General features: G+C 40.8%; 1 protein-coding gene across 1 annotated transcript in view; it reads right to left on the bottom strand.

Moving 5' to 3' along the window:
* Positions 1-27,556, bottom strand: part of dock2 (dedicator of cytokinesis 2) — a 92,446-nt gene that overhangs the window by 61,373 nt on the left and 3,517 nt on the right. The window contains 17 exon segments of the mRNA XM_029441107.1: positions 6,360-6,466; positions 8,438-8,508; positions 8,816-8,924; positions 13,728-13,862; positions 16,812-16,912; positions 17,177-17,266; positions 17,375-17,472; positions 19,391-19,589; positions 20,720-20,823; positions 21,093-21,165; positions 21,408-21,506; positions 21,776-22,026; positions 23,714-23,790; positions 23,919-23,994; positions 24,446-24,581; positions 24,848-24,929; positions 26,879-27,036. Of these exon segments, the coding sequence (XP_029296967.1) occupies positions 6,360-6,466; positions 8,438-8,508; positions 8,816-8,924; positions 13,728-13,862; positions 16,812-16,912; positions 17,177-17,266; positions 17,375-17,472; positions 19,391-19,589; positions 20,720-20,823; positions 21,093-21,165; positions 21,408-21,506; positions 21,776-22,026; positions 23,714-23,790; positions 23,919-23,994; positions 24,446-24,581; positions 24,848-24,929; positions 26,879-27,036 (1,966 nt within the window).

The following is a 27,556-nucleotide window of genomic DNA, read 5'->3' as shown; positions in this document are numbered from 1 at the left end:
CCCCTGCTCCGTCTTCCATATGACTATTAAATTGATTGTCCAATTAGTGTGTTGGTAGCATTAGTTGCTAAAGCATTTTTGATCAATTTAACCAAGGCAGATCAATACCCTACGGTGAACAATGTCACTGCTTTGACTCATGGACAGGCTCATTCTCAGTGTTCTCTGATAGGACAGTAATATATCATGAAGCTGCTTGCTCTTGATAAGCATATATCGGATTTCAGTTTTCAAAATCCTAAATTTGTATTTGTTCAGGTTGGATAATAGTCTGAGCACAAATTGTGATACCTATACTGATTCTGTAAATCTTTATCCACTTATTACTCATATTATCTCCAATTTACTGAAGTGTTGAAATCATTAATATCTTAAATGCCATCCACTTTAACTGTTAGCACTGCCGCTGTATAATGATCCAGCGTCCCAATCGGGATCATTAAGCTCTACTCAGTCCAAGAAATTATATTAAGCTGTAACCTGAGAAACATAAAGCAGAAAGCTTAGCTGCAGCACAGAAAGCTGTTATGTCAGGTTGCTCCTGTCTCTGGTTAACGTTTAACCACTCTCACATCCGTACCAAATGAATTAATGGGTAAGTGTGTTGATACACTGACCGTGGTGTCCCTCCCCATTCCGTGTCCATTGAGATCAACCGACAGACACAAGCATGGATCAGAATATAAATGAGACAGAGGGAGACTGCGAGACAGAGGCATTTCCCAAAATGATTAAACTCCATTCACTTTGCTCCATTAGTCTCATCCATCCCTCTTTTCGTTCTTCTGCAGTCTCTGCAGACTCTGAATGAATGACAGGATCTACCTCTCTCTCATTAACCCTCTGGAACCATCAATCCACAGCTTCTACAGTAAGCACATATACTTTGGGTCATTCTCTAAAACAACAATCAAAAAGAATTTGCCGCAGATGGCTCGTTTGCTGTCAAACACACACACACGCACGCACGCACACACACACACACACACGCACACACACACACACACACACACACACACACACACCACTTTTTATAGCCAATATGAATCCATAATCCCCTGACAGATATGACAGGGAGTTTTTGCTGGGTGTTAGAGAGCTTGATCTCAATGCAGTAACAGTAAGGTGTGACATGAACCTTAATATGATGCAACAAAAGCCAATGTTATGTAACGAAGCATAAAATAATAAATTAGAGCGAGTCTCAGTAGGAGGTAAAAGAAAAAAAGAGAAAGGGAACAGGGGAGAAGAGAAGATAAGAGGTATGCAGTAAACACAGATACTGTAAGGAGCAGAGGGGAGGAGAACAGAGAGAAACACTTTTGAGACAGCCTGGGGGTGACACAGCAATTATTAGATAGATAGATATAATTATTATAATTATAATTCACATATTAGTCTCTTATGTCTATATAACTAAGGATACAGCATGTGGGCGCATGGGAGCTTACTGGACCACCAAGCAACCTGTTACACACTCATACACAATGAGCAGCAGTAAAGCTGACAGCTTTGAAATTACATTTCAACCAGCTGCTTTGAGAAAAGCTTTGAGAAATATGTAACAATAAAAAAGACCCTTGTGGTGCATGCAAACAGTTGCTAACCCTCAGGGTAACCCTCACACATATATTACACATATCATATTCCCACTTAAAAACACAGTCTTTTCAAACATCTGCTTTTAAAATAAGATTTAGTGAAAGCTATTATCACAGCCTAATATTACTTTAAACCACTTAAATCTATATTCATAGTCAAATCCTGCTTGGTTACATGGTAATATCTTTGTCATCTAAAGCTCTCTTACAGACCTAGACGTAGAAAACCACATTGAGTATCATTGTATCTGGAGCCGTCAATAATGCTGATTGGTCGAGAAATGCGGGAACAACCGAGATCACTCAACATTGATTAAATCCTGAAGATAAAGACTGTACAGTACATCACTCATCCATATTCATCAAGCACTGACATGCAAGTAATCACAGCGGGGGAAATATAGACATGGGTGTGAACAACGTCAACAATACTGTATAATGTGCTGCAGTAAAGCACAAGCAATTTAAGTAATGAGATCGCTGCTGTTTATATGGATTGATGCGAATAACATTTTAAAGAGATGCCTAGCTTTCAATGTGGTTTTCTTTAATCTGTTCAATATGTACTACAAGACGGGAGACACGACTGCTGACTTTTGTCCAGCTGTACAGATGAAGGAGGGGAAATGGCGGCCTGGCTGAAAAAATGGTTAGTAGATGGAATCAGGGACTTTGGCCAGCTTTGGCAACTGAGTGGGCCAACAAAATGCCAGACTCATCCCTCTGTCCCTCTGCTCTTTGCTCTCCCTGATCGCACGGCCTTTTTTCCCCTTTATCAGTGGATGCTCTCAATCTGTCACAGCGATTGCCTGACGCCAATATAATTTGCCTAAAATGAGCCATAAAGCACCTCGTAAATTTAATTTAGTCTCAAAACCAGATTAACCCGTATGACAGGACGCACGTGTGTATCTGTGCAAGTGTGCCAGTTTGTGTGCATGTGTGTGTGTGTGTGTGTGTGAGTGTATACAGTCTGTGCTTGCCAACAGCCTTAATCCCAGAAGCATATTTTTGAGTAAGAGAAAAAAATCCAATCCCTTCAAACAATGCCCATGGATGCAACCCGTCATGAGAAAACGAAGCACATGGGCAGGCAAAATCAGCCTGTCCACACACACACACACACACACACACACACACACACACACACACACACACACACACACTTCAAACCAGGATTGGAGGAAAATGGATGCGTGTCACTACAAAAATAGAAACTGCTTTCCTACTGAATAATAGAAAGTAACAATCTTAAATACATATATAGTTAATGACTTTTTCTGGGTTTTGCTGATTTTCACTAAAATATACACACACACATTTTCCATGCCCTCTTGTAATGACGGCACCTCTTCGCAAATCTTCCAGTAACAGTATGTGAGGGGAAAACTGTGCAGCAAACGCAAATATGGCGCTCATTATGCACTTCAGCGTCCCAGAGTACCAATATAAATAAAAATAACAAGGAATGGTTCAAATTGCAGTTGGTACTTTTATAATCCAATTACCACCCAGATGTGCTGTATTACTGATTTTCTAATCTGGATTTTTTTATATTACATTCTCACTCTCTGTCAAACATGAGCGTGCAGGTGATCTCTTGCCACTGACACACACACACAAACCATCCCTTTCCATCATCTAACATCTCTTACACTGTCAGTGGTTGACATTTTTCCCTGGAGACATAGCTTGGCAGGCCCCCTCAGACAGACATTCAGACAGACAGGTAGGGTTATTAAATATGTATTGCACAGCAGTGATAGGACACCGGGGGCCATTAGCCATGATAAATATATAATCTAGCTCTGCTATATATTTCAGCCTCCTGGACGAATGGCACCCCAGCATACAAGCCATCTGATTAGCACCCCAATGCTAAAATGTATCTCAATTAAACTGAATGTCAGCCCTCATTTGGTGAGGCAGGGATCGAGATGGAATAGACCAATGTATAAAAGACCGAATGAATAAATAAGCACTGTGCCAGAGGATGGGGGGAGAAAAGAGGGGAGGTGGGTATACCTGACTAACAGCAGACAGGTTTGCTGATAGATTGCGTGTGAGCAGGTCTTAAACTTTAATCACTTTTGGACTGTTTTATAGCAAAACAAGGCCAGTTTCTCTCTCTTACAAACTCTTATGTTTTTCACTCTCCTCAAGCTATTTTGCTTTCCCTCAGTACCAACGTCCACCTGTTCTCTCCTCTCTCCTTAATACCTTGTTCCTTGTAACCAGCAATTGTCTCTTCCCCACTCCTCAGTCACCCATCTCTCCCATCACTTTACTTATCCCTCTGTCCCACCTTTACCAATTATCATGTCATCCCTCTCTCATCTCCTGCTTGTCGTCTTCCTTCTCCTCTTTCTGTCTCCTTCTATTTCTATTTACCATCATTTCCTCTTCTTAAAGTAAATTCCAAATATTTGCTTCCAAAATTGTTGCAGGAGAGTCGTCTGTTTTTCACATGTTGACTGATAATTCTGGGGACTTAGTTTGCCTAAATTGATATATAGCGCTTTGGCTTGATGCCCTAGATTCCTTCTCTATATCCTGATCTCTCTTTTCTACCTGTCTTTCCCATCACTCTCTCTCCTGTTACTTTCATCGCTTTCTTCCGTCTCCCGTTCCTTTCCTGATGACAGAGTGTGACTGAGCGCGTTGACAGCTAGCCAGAGGGCTGAGTCTGTCGTTGCGGCCTCTTGGGAATCAATCATATGAGCCAGGATCAATACCAAAGGACCGTATCCTGGACCGGGCACTGACTTGGCTAGCAGTATTTGACTGATGAGCAGACCCACTGCTACACTGGGCAAAAATAACATTCAAGGCAGTGCACAGACCCATTTAGCATTCGCCGCTGCACAAATACTGAAATGGACCAATACACCCACACCCAGATATAGTGTCATCAGTCACTCTGTAACAAATACATGGAATTGTGTGTGTACGTGTGAATGTATTCTCATACATGATGTGACTGAATCTGTATCGCACAGCCCAGCATGTATCCCATCTCATTCCCATTCAGAACCATTTCTGTCTGAAACCAAATTTGGTCTACCACAATCACTCACAGCCTACTTCCAATTCTTCAGTTGGCACAGCAGAAGCCTGATGAAGCCCCCTTATCGACTCTGTATTATACAGCAGCACGACATTATCCCACTCTATCCATCACCGTGTGATCCTCTGCAGGGGAAACCACCACTTTTCAGCCACTACAAGTAAAATTAGACATACTAGGGCTGAACAGAGGTAGGGGGTGGACTCAGTGCGAAGTGCGTGATCATTGATGTGTAGTGCATTTTAAAAGGTACGCTTCAGACAGAAACATGTGTCCCTGGCAATTATGCCAAATCTAGTGAAAGTCATTTAAAAGTAGAGGAGGCATGGTGTGAATAGTGTCACATTAATGACAGTGAAACGGCAGCGTTCTGAAAACACTTGCCGCTTCTCTGTCTCAAACATTAGGGATATTACTTCATCTCTTCTGGCAGACTGCAGGTATCACCTGGTGACATTAATATGGATACCACTTATCTTTCTCTATATTCACCACCAACAACTACTAAAGCGTGAATGGCGTACTCATTTTCTGCTTGCGATAAGGTTCATGGACGTTTTCAGTCTGGGAAGATTGGAAATGTCAACGCCACAAGGACAAAAGAAAACCATGGGATACTGCCAATGACTACAAATGTTTCATGTTTAGGTCGATGTTATTTTAGCCTCATAATCTCTGCGAGGGTGATTTGAATCAACCTTTACCAGTACATTAATTGGTGCCACTTATGCTGATTGTAATAAGATGGTTTCTGACTGGGGTCCACTGCATTGATTGTAATGTCAGTGGAGGTGAAACTTAAATTGTTTGTAGCAGAATCTACATCAAATATCCATATTGTTTTCTTTAACTCAATAGAAATTAGCCCATGAGGAAAAGATTGTTTGACAAACTAAACATAAATATCCATCTTGTCTTCTATTCGACTGCAAGCTGAAGCAACACATACTCTTAAAGTAGTTATAGCCTTAATGTTCTTGACCTAATAAGTATATTCACAATTCAAAAGATTTTGATATAAATGTTGTAACATGTCTGGTCAAGTCATTCTTTTTTTATTTTTTTTATTTTTGGGGAATTTGGAGAGAGACAATAAATGTAGGGAAAGAGAGACATGCAACAAGCGGTCCAGGCGGGAATCGAACCGAGACTCGCGACTTACGACATTTGTGCACATGAGGTATGTGCCATAACCGCTCGCTTCTTCTATATAAATGTAATTGACTTGTCTTGAATGTGTGTGTGCGTTGCAGGAAAGCAAATAAAGTGCATAAACACCAGTGTGTCCTTTCACCATGTGGCTGATGCTTTTATCCAGAGTGCTTTACTGGATTGCCCTACAGAGAATGGAACATTACCCTTGCAGTATTAGCACCGCACTTTTATCCACTGTGCTGTATCAAGATAAAGCCTTTGAAGCCAAGGACACCCTTACTGGTCATAAAGTACAGTGGGAACAGCTGTCTACCCAGTCCTGTTGCTGGGATGGAATTACTCACTGTATAATAAACCTTTTAATGTGATCTCAACCTTTAAGTGAGACGCAACTAATGCTCTGTAGGATTTCACACAGAACGAGCTGGCATTTGTTTGGTACTGTGCACATCTGTGATTGGTTCTTCACACAACCGTTAAGTTTGCCATTGGTTAGCAGCTCAGTGATGAGGCCTATCACTGAAGAAATGACCCACCTTGTCTCTGGAAGAGTTGACTGCTGACGATTTCAGTCATGGAGGCCACCTTCTGTTTCTGGAGTTTCTCGGGGGGGATGCAGGAATAAAAGTCATGCAGCAACTCACTGGAAAGAGAATAGGGCGGGGGAATAAATAATCAGCTAGATCATTATACGGGAGCAGCAACAGGCTTGTTTTCCTGAAAATGAGCATAATAAATATTCAGAGATAATTTTTGACAGATTATTGCACTGAACATAAAGAAGTCTAGTTTTTTTAATTCCCACTTTGTAATTGATTTAAAGATCAAAAACAGAACAACACCTTAGTAACTCCAGCTTTAAATATCTCTCCTTTAAGGTCATAAAATATGCAACCATTAAGCAGAATGCAGTGTAGACAGAGCAGAGCCGTGTACGCTGCATGAAAACAAATGAGCCAAAGCCTAAACGCGCTTTAATGAAGACTACAGGTTTGAGTCATCCTTCGCCCCAAATTCAATTTTAGAATAATTAAAACGGGCTGGTTGCTAGCCCTGATGCCACTTAGAAAGATTGAATGGCTCAGAGCATGGCAAATCCTCTGTCTACATTTTTCCGTCTGTCTCTCACTTTGTCTCCGTCTCCTTAAATTATGCCACACAGGTTGCAGAAGCACTTTCAGTGATGGCGTGAAAAAATAAACTGCACCACCTCTGCTCACAAACACAACAAAAAGGTTTGTATAACTTTTGATGTTCATAAGCTGGCACGAGGACACACATGGGGCACAGAGGCTGACTTATCAGGCCCACTAATCATCTGAGCTGAATTTAATTAAAAACCAAAATGTCAGGATATTCCCACATGGACATACCTAGTGCAAAGAAAAGACAGGCATAGCTGACAATGTCTGTGCTTGTACCACTCGGCGGATCATACTACAGGTGAGTTTACAAGGTGCAGAATGAGACTATACAGAAGCTGAGACAACCCTTTGATGTCCACTTCATTTGCAGTGATTGTAATTCACACAGCTTGCTTTTGGAAACTGCCTGAGGCAATTTTGATCAGGAATGCAATGGAGACCTTACTTTCAAGTGTAGATGGCTGGGGTAAATTTGTGTGTGTGTGTGTGTGTGTGTGTGTGTGTGTGTGTGTGTGTGTGTGTGTGTGTGTGTGTGTGTGTGTGTGTGTGTGTAAAGAAATGCATAAGACAGAAAGGTGTGTGAAAGAGAAAGAAAGAGCAAATGAATGACAGAAAGTGAGAATATGTGCTTCGATTTTGAAACTCCATGTCCCTCATCACCTTTCTAACTGTGTATGTGTATGTATTTGCTTGTGTGGGTCTGTGTGGCAGGTGTTAGGTAGCACCTTTGTGACACTGTGTTGACATGGAGCCACTATAGGGACTGAGTTGGCAGATGTGGATAATGCACATACACACAAATGCACACACACAGGTCACAGAAAGGTGAAAAGAGAAATTGTGAGGATGAGGACGTTTGAAATGATGCGTGGCCGTTCTTTCAGTAAAGTAACAAGGTCATACCAAGAGAATAGATCCATGTTAGGTTGTGAAATTGCTAGAGGACAAACAAAGTGCCTGAACAAAAAAGTATTTACACTGAGGCTAAACTGGATATTGTACATTTGATTTGGGGTTAAAGAGAGGTTAAACAAGCCATTCCAGGTCATTGTGTCTTCAGGAGGCGAAACAAACCTGACAGAAAAGGTTTGAATGCTTTTTGTTTGATGGTTTCACTGAAATTGTCAATTCACTCAGGGGCACATGGAGGAGGCGCAGAGTGTGTTTTAGTGTGTGTCCTTGTGTATATGTCATTTTGATGAGTTTTTTATCATTTGATAAAAAGGGTACAGCTCAACCAGGATGGAATATGTGGGGGACAGAAAGATGGGGGTCATTGAACAAAGCCAAGAGTAAAACTTCAGCTGAGTTAAAAGCTCCCATATATCCTCTCTGTCAGTGTCACTGAATGAGACCAAAGATAAGGAGACAGTCTGTGTGTGTGTGTGTGTGTGTGTGTGTGTGTGTGTGTGTGTGTGTGTGTGTGTGTGTGTGTCTGTGTGTGTCTGTGTGTTTAAAGGCAAACTTACCTGAGGAGTTTGGCATCAAACACTTTCTCAATATCATGCAGGACTGTTGGCAGGTACTTCAGAGCTGCCACCTGATGAAACACACACACACACACACACACACACACACACACACACACACATACACACACAATACATACACATACACACACACACAGTCTTGAAATCATGTGAAAGCTCTCTGATCACAAGTGTGAGAAAATATCTGTTTTATGTTTCACAGGGCCACTTGTGTGTCTGCCTAACTTTTTGTGTGAGATCAGTTTGTATGTCTTTGTCTTTAAGCAGCAGAGGATGGCTGAGGATAAGGATGAGACGAATGTAAAGAGGAGTGCTGGGTGGTGAATTATGGTGTGCAATGTGAACATGTTTGTTTACCCTGAGCAGCAGAGTGGTGGTGTAATCTGTTCTCATCAGGCTGTTGATGGACTTGAAAAGCCTCCTCAGCGACTCTTCAAACTCCTCCTGCTCCTTCCCTTCGTACAACCTAGGAGGATCAGGAGGAAATTAATGGTAATGCATCAGGATAAACAGAAAAGGGAGGAAAGACACAAGCATTAGACGAACATCAGGAAACATGACGTGGCATAATTAGCCAGGGAAATGGAGGAAAGGATCGAGGTAGGAATTGAAAGGTGAGAGAAAACAATGGGGGGGGGGGTTGAATAATCAGTGAGTGTGGAGCGAGACAATAAGAGACAAAGTGTCAAAACAAGGATAGCTAACAAGTTGGATATAAATGTAGGCAGAATGAGTCTTATTTATACTTTTTCAGAGCAACAAAAATATATAAAGATTATAAAGTGTACGTTTATTAATTGAATTAATATCGCAATAGAAACATCGTAACTTAGATGAACATACAGGGATGGACAATTCATTCAGGGTTTAGTTCACAGTATCTCTAGACAAGTACCGGGCCTGTTCAAAAGACGTCTGTTCAGAACCGATTGCTTGGCCTCCATTATTGCTTAATGTACCGTATCGAGCAACAGAGAGCGAGCTGTACCCCAGCATGTTTTGCGGTGTTAATGTTAATAGGGGTCCCCTCTCAATACACTACACAGTATGCATAAATATGGCAGTACTAAGAATTATGTCCCGTAGATCTCAAAAACTTGCACTGGACGGTGCACTTCCTTCGGTCCTCAGCAATATACCAGCCAAGTGAAGTGTTAAGTCGATCGGATGAACGGTTGTCGAGGAAATCAAAGGTCAGACAGACAGACAGACTCCTTCACTTTTAGTTAGATAATGTTTTTGAAGTTAACCTCGTCGAGCCAAAGTTAGCTTTCTCTGTGCTAACTCAGAGTAATCTAGCAAAAAGTCAAATTATACCTACATTCTTGTGTATTAATGGAAATTGAGCATCAACTGATTTGGCTGCATTTGCTCACTTTGCAACAATATGGTTAGAAATGCATTTAAATTGAAGGTGCTATACATTTAATATATGAAGTTGTAAGACAAAGAAGTCATACAGCTTAATTAATTGTAGAGCTACCCAGAGCACACCTGTAATCCAATACACTAATATATATGTATATGTATAGATATATGGATGTATATATACAGTGTATATGTATATACTTTATGTATATACTAAACCACATACATATATACACACATATATACAGTATATACATATATATGTGTGTATATATATATATATATATATGTGTGTGTGTGTGTGTGTATATATGTATGTGGCTTGGTGTGGTTATAGTATTGCAGCAAACTCATGCAGTATTATGTTGACAAGGTTAAATTAAACATTGATAAGCACCGACTGCAGTGATTATAACAATCCTCCTCTAGCTTAACAAAAAAAACTGGGTTATCTTTGTTGCTGCTATTCACATCACATACACACGCCCACACATTCCTCTAGCATCCCTTCGGTTTAACTTCCTCCACCCCAAGCTAACTTCTCTCTCATCCATATGTGTCCCCCCATCTCCTCACTATCGTTGTGTGATTCAGTGGAGCTGTATAGTTGTTAATTACAATAAAAATGAGGAGTTTTGGAAGGAAGGATTAACATGGGGCACACAGCAAATGTAGCATGTGGGGGAGGGATTAGGCGGTAACACATAGAGGTATTATCACTGGGCTCTTTGCAGAGTACAGTTATGATGACAGACGCAGTGTCCTGCTTAATCCATCAGCCCTGAATTTGCATGAATGTGTGTGTTAGTGTGTGCAGAGAGATGATGTCTAGATTTGTCAGGGTCAGTGATGGTATGATAACACCAGGTTGTGCACTCACACCACACGTATACAATTACTTCACTAGCATGTCACAGCATGTAGGGTACCACTTTAATCCAACTCAAAAGATTTATGTGAAACTGAAAGTGACCATAGACTGTGTGTGTGTGTGTGTGTGTGTGTGTGTGTGTGTGTGTGTGTGTGTGTGTGTGTGTGTGTGTGTCAGTGTGTGTTGAAAAGTTGTAGCATCAGACACACACTCTCACACCCACACACACACACACACACACACACACACACACACACACACACACACACACACACACACACACACACACACACACACACACAAATTTACACACTCACATCATACTAGCTCATAGACTGTAAATATAAGTACTAGCTCAGTAAATTAATACTGGAGACTGATGGAGAGAGAAAAGAAAGGGATGGAAAGTAGGGAATCAACAGGGGGGAGGTAAATGAGTGGGGGACAGAAAGTACTAAAGGAGGATGCTCACATGAAGGTAGTTGTGGATAAGATGAGGAAAACGAAAAAAGAGAACAACAAGACAAACATGTCCCACAGTGAATTATGAAATCTCGGTCCTAATCAGTCATAAACGATTATTATGATTTATAATTGCAGTTCCCCTGGACAAATCAGTAAAAATGTTTAACGCTGCAATTAAGTAGTGAGATACAAGGTTTCCACAGGTTTGGTCAAATTTTAATTTGCATATTTTGCATGATGTATGGTGGTGCAGTGATCAACATTTGAATAAAGTATTATAGTAAGATTACATTGCTCCTCTATTACTGATAAGTGAAACTTTTAAAAATGCAAGAATAACACAATGCAATGAGTCACACCTTGAGTGTTGTTAAATCCTAGTTGTGTTTAAGAGACATTGTAGACGCCCTTAGACCAATCATCTCAAAAAGATGGAATTCATAAATATATTGGTTGGTCAGTAAAGTTTGAGATTTCTGTATCCGATAGATGGAATAGAATAAATAGAGCCTGCGACTGCATGTAATGAATGTTGTGTTATTAATATTCTTACTTCTTAGCAATAGCTATACAGTAAAGGCTGTGATACAGATACAGACAACTATCGCATTGCATAATTGTTGTTCAATTCTCTATGTATATTACATTTGTACCTGTCAAATAACTATTAAATTAAGTTAAATCATGAACTATTTATTACTATTACTATTTATTATTTAAATATATACTTTTATCATTATTATTAGTATTATTATTATTATTATTATTATTATTATTATTATTATTATTATTATTATTATTGTTATTATTACCACCAGAAATTATGTCTTCCTATCACAAGAAATAAAACTAGAAAAGCCTTTATGATAACTAGAAAAGTTTACATAATCATAATACAAGATCTCACTGGAAACAGAAGTGATCTTATAATAATAAGATCTTAATCGCATTAATTAAAAGAAAAGATGTTCATATTTTGACAAATATGCTATGCATGTGCTTGCATGGTAAAAGTTGTAAAACAATTAAAAGAGGAGGAATAAAGTAAAGAGAGAAAGTGAAATTTAAAGACGGGCGGAGGGATGGGAAGAAAGAGGACAAGCGGAGGATAAGACAGGAGGAGAAATATAGAGCATAGCAGCTCTCTCTGGGGAAGGAAAAGGAAACAGACTCACCTGATGAACTAGACTACAGGGAAGTAATGTGGAAGCTAAAGGGCGTGAAGGACAGAAAGAAGGTGAAGGAAAGAGCACAATCTGGTTCAGCGTGCCTTACATATTTTTGAAGGAAACATCACACGTTCCTAATAGAGTTTGCATGAACATGAAGCTGGTTTGACAAGCTAATAAATCCTCAGTGTCGCCTATTTAACTATTAATGACTGTTATTCTTGATGGTGATGATGATGGAACCTTACAGCACCAGTGGTTCTCTTGAATACCTGATTCTCTGTTAACATGACAAGGTGGAGATAGGAGGAGAAATTTGATGTAAAAACTTTAGATGTAAAGAAAGTTGAAGTTGTCGGCTGCAGATAGTTTCTTTACAGAAAAAGAGAGAAGGAGAGTTTTTATCGGTTCAGAGATACCCAGGGGAGGCTGGCGACTGGAGCTCAGTCAATCCAGGAGCAGTGGAGCCATAATGTGCTGCACACACACACAGACATACACGCACACATATACTTAGAAGTGTGCTTAAATGTTCCTGGGCAATTTTACATTCACATGCCTACACATACACAAAAACATGCGCACACACACACACACACACACACACACACACACACACACACACACACACACACACACACACACACACACACACACGCACACACACACACACACTTGGAAAATCCACAATAATGCATTCAGACAAATCCGCACACACTGAATAAACAAACAAATCCACCACATCGATAGACAAACACAACAATTTTGACAAACAAAGCCCACAATGCCCTCGAGAAGATTAAAAAGACAGACCTTCATTGACCATTGGACTTTGAATGACAAACACACACACACACACACACACACACACACACACACACACACACACACACAGTCACTAATACACTGCTCCTAACAAAGGCACACAACAAAACAATTCACACAGAAAACTTGCATTCTTACGTGAACACAAGCACTCAATTACGCCCATAGGCAAGGCACATAACACTTGTGGTGGATCATGTTTCTGATCTGTCAGCATCAATTTGTGTGCTGCATAAATGATATTTACACTTGTCTTACGGTGCATCTCTCGGCTCAGCACAGAGGGTGTCATAAGTCTCTCCTGCAGGAACTTTATCTGTTGTTTCGTTGGATGCCCATTGAGCAGCCCTGCCCTGTCATTAACTGTAATTCGGACACTGCACTTCATCATCAATGCTTATTAGCAACGTTAGTGCTGTAATCAGCAGCCTGCTCTCACAGAGCTGTCGAAAATGATTACTCCTGCATCGTCGCTGGGCTTCTGTGTGTGTTCAAGCATCCCCATTTGCATTATGGTGGGCCCAAAGAGAAATTAGAAGTCAGTATCATAAAAAAGTGTACAAACACTCACTGGGAGTAGAGCATGCGTGAGCGGACGACGAACTTGAAGATGTACTCGAGGGCTTTGAGGGTTCGGAGGATGGGCTCACACTGTTCGCCTCGGCTGGACACATCCAGATACCTCTTCAACACCGACATCAGCTTTCTGGGAAAGAATGAGATGAGAATGAGATGAGGAAAAGAGAGAGGGGGGGGGGCGGAGGTGGAGGGTTAGAAAGGAAGAAAAGGAAACAGACATCCAGACAGAAAAAAAGAGAGAAAATGGAAGAAAATGGAAATGATCCAGTCAGAATTGTCATTCCTTTTCTGATGTTCCACAGGTTGGAAAATTAATCACCAACTCCATTTTTCACTTCTATAGAGCAGAAAGACAGAGTGCAACAGAGTGAAAGTGAAAGAACGAGAGAGAGGAAGACTGGCAGGGAGGTTGAGGTGGAAAAATGGCAAAATAGTATTTCACACCTCAACAGATGTACCTTTCACACAGCTCACAGACACCGTCAGATGCATGGTGAAATATCATTCTCAAACACATGCACACCCCACAGCTGTTTTTAGACACACCTAAATATCCAGGTGTGTCAAAGCAGTTGGATAAAGTGTGGGTGGCACAGAGTTCAGTCTAAATGCATGACCTATGAGCATTTCTCTTTCCAATCTCCAACTGCATCATCTCAATGAAAGGCAATATGAGCACATCCATAACACATAAACCATTATTGCAGGCCTAAAAGGGTTGATACTTTTGGCTTTGTGATGGCTCTATGTTCATGAAATGGCAACAGGGGATCACCCACTAACTGGTTTAAATCTACCCAATCCTCTTAAACAATAAAAGTCTCCTTAAAAAATAACTCTAATCTGGCCTCATTGTCAGGGTGACCTTAAAAATATTACCAACGTTATTACCATTCAGTCTGCCCTGGTTTTGTTTTCGTGCATGGCAAGCGCAGGAGGATTTTTTTTTTCGTTTAAAGCAAGAGATAGGGAGTTTAAAGTGAAGTGTAGTGAGAGGGAGTTAAGAGAGTTTTACATAACAGCCTCTGGGCTGACAGGCGTTAAGCTGGAGTGACCCTTTTAAAGAAGGTGAACACCAACACAACGGCAGGGAAGAGACGGAGCGATGGTGGAGAGACAGATGAGTGAAGAACAGGCAGGAAGAGAGAAAAGCAGTTAAGAGGAGGAGAGTTGGGAAAGGGATGCTGAGAGGAGGAGAAGCAGTTGGGGAAAGCAAAATAAAAGATTCAGGAGGAAAAGAGAGCAGGAAGATTCAGAAATGAAGCTTTGGCAATGCAAACAAATGTTGTCTCTAGTGCCCGCTGAATCAAGTTAAGTGAATTAACAGAGACTAAGAAGCAGACAGGAGTGTTTTGGGCGCATGCCTGAGTGCTTTAGCTGCTACTCCACAGAGAGGCAGGGTTAAAACTCTAATCCTGTTCAGCCAGGTGCTCTAAATGTCAACACACACACTGACCTCCAGTGGCAGCTGGATACGGTACTTAAAAAAGGTCCAGTGTGTAGGATTTAGTGGCATCTAGTGGTGATGTTGCAAGATTCATCCCTCCCTTTCCAAGAAGGACCTGCGATGGCCTTCAAGTCACCAAATTCAAGCTGCCACTTCAACATAAAAATGTAAAAGATCCTCTCTATAGCCAGTGTTTTGTGTGTTCGTTCTGGGCTACTGTAGAAACATGCCGGTGCAACATAATGAACTGTGTGAAGATTACCCCCTCCCGCTTCCGTCGCAGACTGAAAACCCACCTGTTTAGACAGCACCTTGGACAATAAAATAAATACAATACAAAATTCTTATTTCTGTATGTAACACTTACATTGGTTGGGCTTATTTGAAGATATTGTTCTGCACTTAAAATGATTTCACCTATTTGAAGCTGATGTACTTGCAAGATTCTTGCTGTTCGGAGTTGTATCCTCGTGATGCATTTATTGTCAGTCGCATTTGGACAAAAGCGTCAGCTAAATGTAATTAATGTAATGCCGATATGAAGGGCTCTATACCAAGCTAACAAAAAACACAACAATTCTTAGTTTCAGGTGAATATACACTGTTGAAAACATAGTAATGAATATTATATTCCATTTCTGCAAATAGATCCCTCTAAATCCTACACACTGGTCCTTTAAAGATCCAGACACTGCCGGCATGGCTCCGTGAGCAGAACTCATCTTTCTCGGTCAATATGGCACACACTGAGGAATGTATTGCTTTAACTGACCACATTCATCATCAACACTGATCGGACGTCCACATAAAAAGGTGGCACATTTTCCATTTAACATTGAATCTTCAGTTGACATTTAACACTTGTACTCCTTGTAGTATGGCATAGGCCTACTTGACAGGATTGTGTGTGTGTGTGTGTGTGTGATTCAGAATGGGACATCCCACATTACTGATGTGTTTCTGGTACTGTACTTTAAGCTGCTCCGTCCAACTTTTTAGGAATCACAAAACAGTCTGTTTTTTTGGCTTGATGACAAAGCATTATTGAGATTATCTAATGGGATTTAAAATATTTCATAATTCCCAGGAGGTGGGGGAATTGCCTCATGAAAGATCATGTAATCCTTAATTTGACATTGCAAACAAGAACATCGAGGATATACTGCAGTGCTTATGTTTTCACACAAAAACAAGTATGGTATGCTTAAAACAAAATACTCAGCTGGCATTTTATGGCCACAGTAAAATGATTTAAACCCTAAATAGCCCGTTGCACTCAGTGAGTTTAATTGATAATGAAGTCTCCTGTGGCAGATTCAATATCCAGATGTTGTTGCTTGCTCAAGCCAGGATTGTTGCATGAGCAGAATTCTTTGCTTTTTGGAGAAATTCTAAATGACCTATGTGACTGTTATCATATGTTGTTCTTACACACGTGATATGGTGCTTGCCTACAATGTTTGTATTTGTCTTGAGATGAGAAAAAGGTGTAGAAACACATATTCATTCAAATCCAATGCAACACATACATGGTGATGAGAACAGTGCATTCTGTCATTTCGGAAACGCAGATAAATTGTAACAGATTGAGGTTAAAGGAAGTTGGCTGTGATCCAGGAAGTAACCTACTTGTAGGCCAGTGTAGCGCTGAAATGCTGCTTGATGTAGGCCTCCAACACTGTGTTGAAGTGCTGGAACTTTCTGTCAGCGATCAGACCTATGATGTATATCTGGCAGACAGAAGGGAGAAACAGAGAGGCAGAGCAGGTTACATGTTTACATAGCAGTAGACATTTACAAGGCAGATAAAAAGTTATGTGCGATCATCTGATAGGCGTGTTTATTTGGAAAAAGATGGATAGGTAGATGCAAAGATGTCACACTCGATACACACAGAGACAGCATGTCACCAAATCAGCTGCATCTGGTGACAAGCCACACATAAAGAATTACAGAAAGGACATTATCTGGGTAAACACACGGCACACACTCACCAAGGCGTCAAACACGAGGATGTCATAGTCGTCAGTCTGAGAGTGTTCCATCATGATGTTAAACAAGGCGTCCAGAGTGTCCTGCAAAAACTAAAACACATACATCCAGACAAAGAGAGAGAGAGGTCCGGTGAGCGAACCAACATCATGCCAGTCAGTACATCAATGCAAAGACACGCTTGTATTCAGAGCACTGACCTTGACCACTTCCTCTCCATCAATGATTTTGAGTTTCTCAAGGTTTTCTTTGAGGAGTTCGGGTCGAGTTCTCCACTTGAGCAGCCCCAGCAGGCCCACTGGAGAGGAGACACACACAGAGTACATTTTCTGCAAAGCTGTGTTAAACGCAGCTGTCTTGCTCAAGATTGGATGCTGATCAAAGCTGTTATAATGGAAATGTATTCGTAGTCATAGCATGTCATTTTCTTAATTGTATTTTTCCACTGTCTGTCCTTGAACATGTGACAGCGCGTGTTTCCTTCTTTGTTGAGCAGAATGCATATAAACTGCACTTTTTAATATAATGCGTGAGAAGATAAGAAGTTGGAGTTGATAAGAAGCTACACTCTATTGAAATTAGAGCTGAAACCATTTTAATTTACAGTCTACTCAACAGAAAATAAATTGGCAACAATATGATAATCAGCAATTTGCATATTATTGTAAATGAAGTCTGAAAGAAGAAATGCACTGTGCTTTTAAGTTGAATACAAGTATAAATGTCCTTAAAGAGCATCACATGTTGACATTTGAATGGTTTCTTTAGCTGAAAGAATGCAGAAGTAATACTCGATCGAAAAGTATTCTGCTTCTGGATCAGCATTCACTTTACATATACATATGTACATATACATAGCAATAAATAATAATTATCGTATATATTCTGTGTATTTTTATATTCATTTATTATCTTTAATTCTTCTCTGATTGAGAAGCAACAACAAAGTAGAAATGTGTCAAGTGATGATTTGTCATGTAGGCAGTCCCTGTTTCTCCACAGTTTCTGTCATTAATTCTGCTGCAGTTTGACATGGGGCAGATCTCCATGTCCCTGCAAGGCTGCCCTCTTGAAGCTCACTGCTTTTCCTGTCCAATAATTTCTGACTCACCAAGCCAAGCCGCACATCTGCTGGATGGCCCCAAACAACACTGTGTGCATCCATGCCTGAGAGGCTTTGTGTGTGTGTGTGTGCGTGTGTGTGCGTGTGTGTGTGTGTGTGTGTGTGTGTGTGTGTGTGTGTGTGTGTGTTACAAGTGATTAATACTGCAGGATAATGTTCATTACAGTGATGGACTGGCTTCCTCAGTAACAGCTGTTGCACTGCACCTGTGCCTGATGCACCTTACTGTCTGGAATGTACGTGAGTCGTGCGCATATGCATTTGTAGATGTGGATGTGTACTTCAGTGTATGTGTCTGCTTGTGTGGCTGCCTGCCAGAGTGTGTAGGACAAAAATGACGACACTCCTAACTAATCAAACCCGTGTACGCACATAGTTCCCCCTAGACTGTGCTTACTATCCCGTGACCATAACACGTCGCACACACAGGTCACTGACACACGTCACACACACACGTCACACAAGCGTCACAAAAGCGTCACACAAGCGTCACACACACGCGTCTCACGCGCAAACACACACATACACACACACACACACCATTAATTGGCTGGATGTCCTTTACTCTAACCTCACCTCACCCTTTGGCTATTGTCATCATGACTCAACTTTTAGCCCTAAACCTGAAATAACACTTGTTCTCAGATAGGGTTGCCGGTAACCTGCATTTCATAACCAATTCTATGGGTTTTCTAAAGAGAAATCTACATTTCCCAAACATTTAGCCCAAGAGAATGCACACTTGACCAGTCATGTTTTGCGACTTATAGAAAACCTTTAAAGCAGCGTCCTCTAACAATTTCACAGCCACCAGTCACGAGTCATTGCCTCGGCCTGCCCTTATCACTCCGTTGAAAGAAGATGTTAATTTATGGGTTTTTTTACATGTCAGTTTTCATTTCAAACACCCCACTCCAAATAATTTCTGACCTAACCTTTCTTCAACCTTTGTGTGTATGAGGGTGCATGTGGGTTTCTGAATGGAAATGCGTTGCCCTGCCAAGTCTCCGCAGTGACTTAATGTCAACACAATGTCACAAAGGGGTCATTTAAACACCTGCACACATAGAAACAAAAACACACATAGACCTACCATTCTGGGTGAGTTTGGTGGAGCAGACCAGGGTGGAGGTGCAGAAGCTGTCTCTAGAGCTGATTGACAGGCCTCCACTCCCTGACACGTTGCTGGAGCTGCGGCTCAGAGATGTCCCCTTGTGGGTGTCGCCATGATGGTGGCGGGTTGAAGGCAATGACAAGTAGCAGTTCACATCTTCCATACGCTTGCTGTCACCCTGAGAATACAATGTGAGTCACGTTTAACCCAATAATGTTCCACATCACAATGTATTGATCATATTAACGTTTCGGTCCCTCTGGACCTTCGTCAAGAGCGCAAAATAAATCAAATTAATTCATTAAAGGTTAACGAAGGGACCAAAAAAGTTAGTATTATCAACAAATTGTGGAAAAGAAACAATAATGTTGACAGACCAGCAATGCTACAACTTGCTAATGATGGCACAGATGTTTGATGACATTAGGTCGAGAACTATATTGTGTGTGCATAGTCATAATGTCTTGATGCAAACGGAGAAGACACTGGGGTATGCTACACTTTTTTGTTTTGTTACCTATCATACATGTTTCCATATATACATGTACTGTATTCAGGTCAGAGATATATTTAGGGCTTAAACCTCAACTCTGCCCTCTTAAATGCCAAACCAGTAGGTAATAATGAGTGAGTGGGGGAAAAGGCAGAGAGGAAGCGATTGAAGCCATGAGTGGCAAATCAAGAGGAATGCAGATATAACGAGAGATAATCGAGAAAGAGGGCACATGGGGACCATCCATTTGGTCTTTGAGTGAATCACGAGTAATTAATCTTCATTGCGTTTGGCATTTAATCAATAGTGGGATTCAATCTTAGCTTTGGCTCATTTGGCAGGAAATCTATTTGGCTTTATTCAACCTGGGTGACTATAATCTCCCGTCCAGACTCACTATATGTTTAGGTCTGATGATGGTTGCAACTGAACACAACTAAATCTGTAAACGGGTTGCGCTATTATCCACAAGTTTGTATGTCGCCACTTTAATTTGACGTACTACTTAAAATTGAGTCCAGATTTATTGACGTTTAATCCGAAAATGGTTGGTCCAACAAAAGTAATGAGCTGTGACACTTTCTCATCATAAAAGGCTTACGATGTCATTTGTTACTCTCTGAGGAGCTTTGGCATCTGTGTGAGTCTGGAGGGTCAAGGAAGATGGGATTTGAGTGACAGTAAAATGCGTGATCATCCTCTGAAGGTTTTTCAGTGAGTTGAAATTTGTCTCATGATGATTTTATTTTTCTTTGGCGAAGAAACAACCTGTTCATCGGCTTTCTGTCTGCCAAAGTTATGTTTTTGGTTCTGACCTTGAAGACTACAAGGTCATGTAGTCCATCTTGTAGAACTGTCCCGTCGTCCTTCATCAGACGCACAAAGGCCATGGCAAAGTTCTTCTCGCTCTTGTCCTTTGCTGGAGACGGAGGAGTCAAATTTGTAAACAGAAAGAGGGAGGGTCAGGGCAGAAACAGATTGCGGAAATAGAAAGGGAAGAGGGAGGGTGAGAATTCAGGCATGGCAGGAATAAAAGAGCACTGATTTGTATAATCAAGAGTGCGTAATGATGCCTTGGGTCATTTTCCAAATTGCTTCCAATCATTCGGTCCTTTCAGTATCCCATAATGCTCAGGCGAGCGGAGGAGAGGGTGGACAACAGGCACAGGAAGAGAGGCTGATACTCACACTTCTGGGAAGAACGGTGTCTGAACATGAAGCGTAAATGAATTCTGTGCATTTCTTCCAGAGGGACTGCCACCTGGAGGACACATTATTATAGAATATATAATAGCATATCAGAAAATTGTACAGCTATACCATGACTTTCTGGGGGGGGGGGGTTTCTTGAGTTATGGTTGAAATGAAGAATGCAAATGCTACAAAAACACCAGCGACCTTCAAGGAAACTGAAAGAAGTGCCTTCTGTAGAAAGAAGTTCAATTCTACCATCAACTTCTTTTAAATTGTTAGCTATGCAACTACCCTTTACAACACACACACCTTAATTGTCTCCGTCCAGCGGGGCTGTTTGACTTGGTAGTAGATGACGGATCTGTACTCACTGACCGGCTTATCCCCTGCGCCCAGACAGATGGAGTTCTAGGAAAGAGGGAGAGAGAGAAAAGTATATGTCATATTGAGATGAAGGATTTTATATTGTGTGTGTGTGTGTGTGTGTGTGTGTGTGTGTGTGTGTGTGTGTGTGTGTGTGTGTGTGTGTGTGTGTGTGTGTGTGTGTGTGTGTGTGTGTGTATGTGTGTGTGTGTGTGTGTGGGTGTGTGTGTGTGTGTGTGTGTGTGTATACACGTGTACACACACCTTTTATATGCAAATACACTGACATGCGTCCTCGACTTTATGATGCTCACCTGTATGAACTTGCCCTCCTCATCACAGACCCACATGATGACCTCCACGTTTTTCTGTGTTGTCTTGTTGTATTTGTCGAAGTCGCCACCCTGTAAGGTGAGGTAGATGTCATTGCGCACATCTCCCGGCATAATGATCTCTGGGAAGCCCAGCTTGCGGGCCACCACGGTGCTGCGGTCCACCAGGTGAGGGTATTCCTTCCGGATCTGAACTATGTCCCCTACCAGAGCCTTCATAGTCACCCACAGACCTGGAGGGAGGGGGGAGTACTTTTTATAAGCAATGTTCAGTTCCCTTAAAAAATGCATATTCCTGATAAGCTCCTTGAGACCATCATAAGACACAGAATCTCCAGACGTGTGACTCTTTGGACAGATAACAGACCGATGCATGGCACATATTGTCTAGAATATGTTGCTACCTTTAATTGGGTCATTAATGTAAAGAGTAATAATTTGACAAGTTGATAGATACATTACATTTGTACAGAAACTACATCTCATTGTGGCATTTAATAAGGATGTCAGTAAATAACCTTCATCATATCAACTGGCCAGTAAATGATATTCATCGCAGTTCCTGATGTATTGCTTACTCGCAATATGGTAATTACACAACATGTTCTAATAATATTACTGTTAAGTGTCACAAGCCTGTTATACTTTAATAGTGACCAAATTCGATCATGGAAAGAGCTTAGGGAAACACAGGGCGTATGTGTAGATATTAAAGAGTTGAATTCAATGCTTCATAGAACTTTGGGGAACCAAATATCAATACATTTAAGAACAAATAGGTGGCACTCCAGGCTATTTTAAATGAGGGATCTAGAGAGTTTATATTTCTCTCTGCAGTTAAATACATTCAAAATAAAGCCAAATAAATGAATAAGGAATTTCAAGGCCTGGTGCTGAATTTATAAAAACATTTTATGTTTTCAGGACCCACAAAAACCCTAAAACATTCAACTTTACATAAAGTGAGATCCACTTTGTGTAAAATGTAAGTGTTTATCTAAGGGGAGCATAATGTTAAAGTGTTCCAAGGTGAAGCAGGGATGTGCAAATGTCTGCTGTTGTTACAGACTAGACTAATCAATAACACTATAAAATGTCTGTCTCCTGTTGGTAAAAGGAGTGTAAAACAAGCGGGGTGAAGGAGACACAGAAAGGGTGAAGGTGTTATCATAATAGGGAGACATTTTGTCCTAAAGAATATGAGCTTTTAAAGCTTTCAAAGAAATGATGTGAGAAAGCACAGACAAACAAGGGTGAGTTATTTACATACTGTAGTTGGTCAAATGTAGACCATGTCACAAACCCACATTTTCAAGGCTAACCACATACCTACAGGGAATACTCTTTATATGTGTGTCAGTGTGGATGTGCGTATTGTGGCAAAAGCATCTCAAAGTGAGAAGAAGAAGAGATTAGGGGTGAGTAATGTAAAGAACAGACATCTGTTGGCCTCAGGTGCTCCTTCCGTATCTGCTCGTCCTTTCATATCTAGGTTATGCCCAAGGCTTTCAGGAGCGTGAGGAAAGATAAAAGCTAAGCGATATGAAAGTGCAGTCCAATATGCGGAGTAACTCTATGTAGAACAACCCATAGGGGCTGTCAAAGCCGGCCATAAACATCGAGTAGCGGGCAGCGAGACTGGAAGCTTGTGAGGGAGAAATAAAGGGTAAGTAATATGAAAACATCGGCTCAAGGGCGCATGCTATCCATCAGTATAATGTTCTCCATTTTCACCCACAGAGCAGAGAGAAGAGGCGAGGAGGTGATGAGACATGGTCATTTTGTCTGACCACAAATGGCTGCAGCGTACACAGTCCAGTGGGAACCTTTAGTGCATAGAGGAACACTTACTTTGGCAGATAGTCACATGGCTCACACACATGGAAACAGAGAGAGAACCCAGTAAGTGCAGAGCAGTACCTTGTCCACCACTGTCTCCTCGTGATGATGTCACTTTGTTCAGCAAGGTGTGGAGAAAGTCATTCTCAGCAACTACCCTGGAGCCAAAAACAAACTTTAATCTTAAAATCTTGCAGATGCTGAAACCTTCGCAAACAAAATTACAATATAGCTATTTAATTGCATGCAGGGTTTGTGAGTAATATAGAAGGGAAATAGGACATACGGGAAGAAAGGGATGAAAAACTGCTTCTCCTCATCGCATTCGATCTTCCCTTTGATGAGATCACTAATGTCCATCACTGCCAAGAAAAGGAAAACAAATGTGTCTGTGATCAACAATGTCCGCCTGTGAACATTTTGTAAATAAATCTCTCTATCACACACTAGTCAAGCAAAACAGCCAACACTACAGCCAGGGGAAGCAACAATAGCCTGAAGAGTAGAAAGAAAAGTAGTGGACAGTCACCATCAATATTTTAGTTTTGTTTGTGCAAAGGATGACTGCGGTTGTATCGGTCAGCTCCCAAGTGTAAATATGGGCGATAAAAGCTGCAATAGCAGCAGCAGCATCTGACAAATCAGAGAAAATGACTCTGACCTTTAGGGAACAAGTACAAAAAAGACTTAAGAAGCTAGTGACATTTGGCTGTGGAAAGAGGCAAAAGTATAATAACAACAAATACAACTTGGACTGACAATTTAGCAGCACCTTTGACCAAAGCAAAATTGTAGTGGATGATCTTCAAGTACCTGCCACCCCGAACGGCCGCCTCAGACCTTGAGTGCACTTCTCGTTGGAAGTCTCTTTCAGGTCCATCCCGCCCACTCTCACGATCTGACAGATCAGATAAATCTTCTCTCTGCACAGGTCCTTGTTCCCCAGGTCCTGTTAGAGACAAACAGAGAAAGGAGAACAGAGAGAAAAGAAAGCAAAAGAAGAAGTATAGAGTGGAAGTGATAATAGGAGATAGATGGATGAAAAGTTGGAGTACAGAAGAGTTGGGGGACAAAAGGTTAAGTGGGAAATAGGGGGAGAGAAGAAATGAAAAACAATGCATTCTTCTAAGAGGAAATAACCCCATTTATTCTTATAAAGTACAGCGTCTGCAGTGCTAGGAAACAGTGTGATACTGCCCTCCTGTGGTCACTTACGGTAAAGACAACCTTCAGGTTGTTGAGCATGTTAATCTCCTTGGGGAATCCTTTGCTGCCCCAGCGTATCAAGTAGTTCTCACTGCACAAAGCATAACAAATAGTTGTTGTTACTGCTCTGCAATGCTATAATTCACATTATTTTAATATACAGACAGACATAGTGTCAAAAATTGCCATGGCAATAAAGATAATCTGTAACACTTTCTATTAAAACCACATCTAAAGTGCATTATTACGGCATCCTTAGGGAGTTATAATGCATTCATAATGCTTCATGACTACACTCATAAACACAGTGTTTTCTGATGCACTGTATTAACACAAAAACATTATAGATGTGATTTATAATAAATTATCAGTCTAATGGGTGCTCTTGACTAGTATATAATCTAGTTACCACCTCCAGTTTAAAGACAGTTAAGTCGCATCTGTTTTATTGTTTTCATATTGTGCATCAGAAAGCTTAGTGTGTTTAACAGTGATGTCATGAAGCATATATATAAATGTATTATAATTCACTATGAATCATAATGCATTATACTATACATGTGGTGTTCATATAAAGTTTTACCCCCTGACTGAAACTGTGCAGATTCATTCTAGTTGAGAAGAAGAAATTATTTTTGTGCATGATTTCTGAGTAGGTACATTTCCACCTCAAGGAAGTGATGAATCAAAAAGATAGAAACGCTATCTCTGTCCAATCCAGGACTGAGCGAGTGCTTGGAGCAGATAAAGCTGGACTGTTTGCCTCTCTCATCTTAAGTTCTCTTTGGCAGAGGATCACATAGCAGCCTGGTAAATGCACATGGGCTATACTATATGAAGTTTACTGATGTGAGATTACATAATTTCTGGGAAAATGAAGTAAAGATTTCAGTTTAAGTTATCCCCTGACAGGCATGTGGATACATTAATGTTACCCAGTGCAGCTGCATAACAATTTAGAACTGAAGAGCTAAAAATATAACCTGTCTACTCCCAAAAGCATTTTCCTGACATGCAAGCAGCAGATACCGACAGGGGGAGGGATAGAAAGATAGACAGCAAGACAGACACTTGGGTACAGCAGGGTGAATCAAATAAAAAGTTGCTAAAACATTCCTATCATAAAAGAACCTACCAGTCTACCAGTTGTTTCAGAGTGAGACAGACATACAAGGATAGCTCAAACGAGCTTAACAAGAGCAGATGAGACAGAAACAACAAACAACACAACACTCAGAACAAATGTCAAGAATAGTAAAAGACTATCGAAGGGTTATGGATATATGTTGAGAAAAACATGATCGATCCAAGTCTATCTTAACACTCCCAGCTGCAGTGTCTGAGACTTAGATATACCCTGTATGACAGTGAGTGACAGGGCTTAGCATCAGCATTGTCAGGCACCACATAGCACTGCCAGTCAGTATCTGCTACCCTATCATTTGTGTGTTCTGTATTTTTATTTTTGGCTTCCCATTGTTTTAATTAAGTAGGCTTCAACAATGGAGGAGGGACGTCAAATGAAGAGAAGAGGTACATGACAGCTGAGGAACGGAGGTGAGGTTAAAATAATCCAAACTTGAATTGTCAGTGAATGAGTACTAGAGGGCTAGGGTGGAGGTTAAACCCACTTAATCTTAATTACCTGAATGTGTTATTATATCTAATAGAAGGAATCAATTTATTTCATGATCTAAATCCTTGACTTATGAAATTCAGACTTCAATATAGGCTATACGAAGACAGCTGTTTATAGTCACGCACCTTGTTTTCTTTTTTTATCTCAACCTGACTCAAGGCTACACCCCAAAATTAAATCAACTGCATGGATGGGGTGTATTCAATTCAATCTGTCAGACTATAACATCAGTTTGTTATTTGTAGCAAACACAGACACCTACACGTGCATATGAATCTGGGGATTCAAATCAACCAGAACAGAATACACTGAAAAGAAAACATCGGCATGTATGAAAACACCGTTTGAAGCTCACTGCATGAGCGTAGGGACTAAAGATTATAGAGAAGGGCAAGTGACACCTGATGATGACTTGTTTGATGGGGTCATAGAGGGACATGAAGAGCTCCGAGTCTTCTCCGATGCGACAGACAAAGTTCCTGACAAAGACGTATAGGCTGTGGGTGGGGGAAGACTGGATCCGTGCTGAGATCTCGCTGTGGTCCTTCTGGACGTTGGACTGCAGGAGATGACATAGTGGTAGAAAGTTAACTTGGGACAAGGGTTTAACAGGATAAAATGCCAGCCAAAAGCCTTTGTTTCAACGTCCTGACAAATCTGGGTAGGCTGGTCAATTAATAATAGTTGGTTACTTCATTCTGGGATGTACTAGCTGTAGTATCCAGTGGGTTTGTAAGGGAGAAGAACATCATGGAAAAAGAACACCATTATTGAGTGCGTTCTTCTCTTACTAATGAATCAATGTTGAAATGTAAAACAGGCTGTATGGTGTTGAAGTCAAGTCAAGCCAATTTCTAAGGTAGTTAAATCTTAATTAGGCTTGGCTGCGAGACATGATTGGTAAGTAAAATGTATTATCCATGGCATTTTCATGCAGATGAAGTTTAATTTTACTACTTTATCATAAAAAAACTAAATTAAATGAGAAAATTGTGATTCCACCTAGTGCAGTGAAACAACAGCAATATCAAAGTAATCCCATTAAACGTTTTGTGTGGCCCTCTTCATCCTGGGTTCTG

This window comes from Cottoperca gobio, chromosome 10 (assembly GCF_900634415.1).
Source record: "Cottoperca gobio chromosome 10, fCotGob3.1, whole genome shotgun sequence".
Taxonomy (NCBI): Eukaryota; Metazoa; Chordata; class Actinopteri; order Perciformes; family Bovichtidae; genus Cottoperca; species Cottoperca gobio.
Note: the sequence above shows the minus strand (reverse complement) of the source record. Positions and strands in the feature narration are given on the sequence as shown.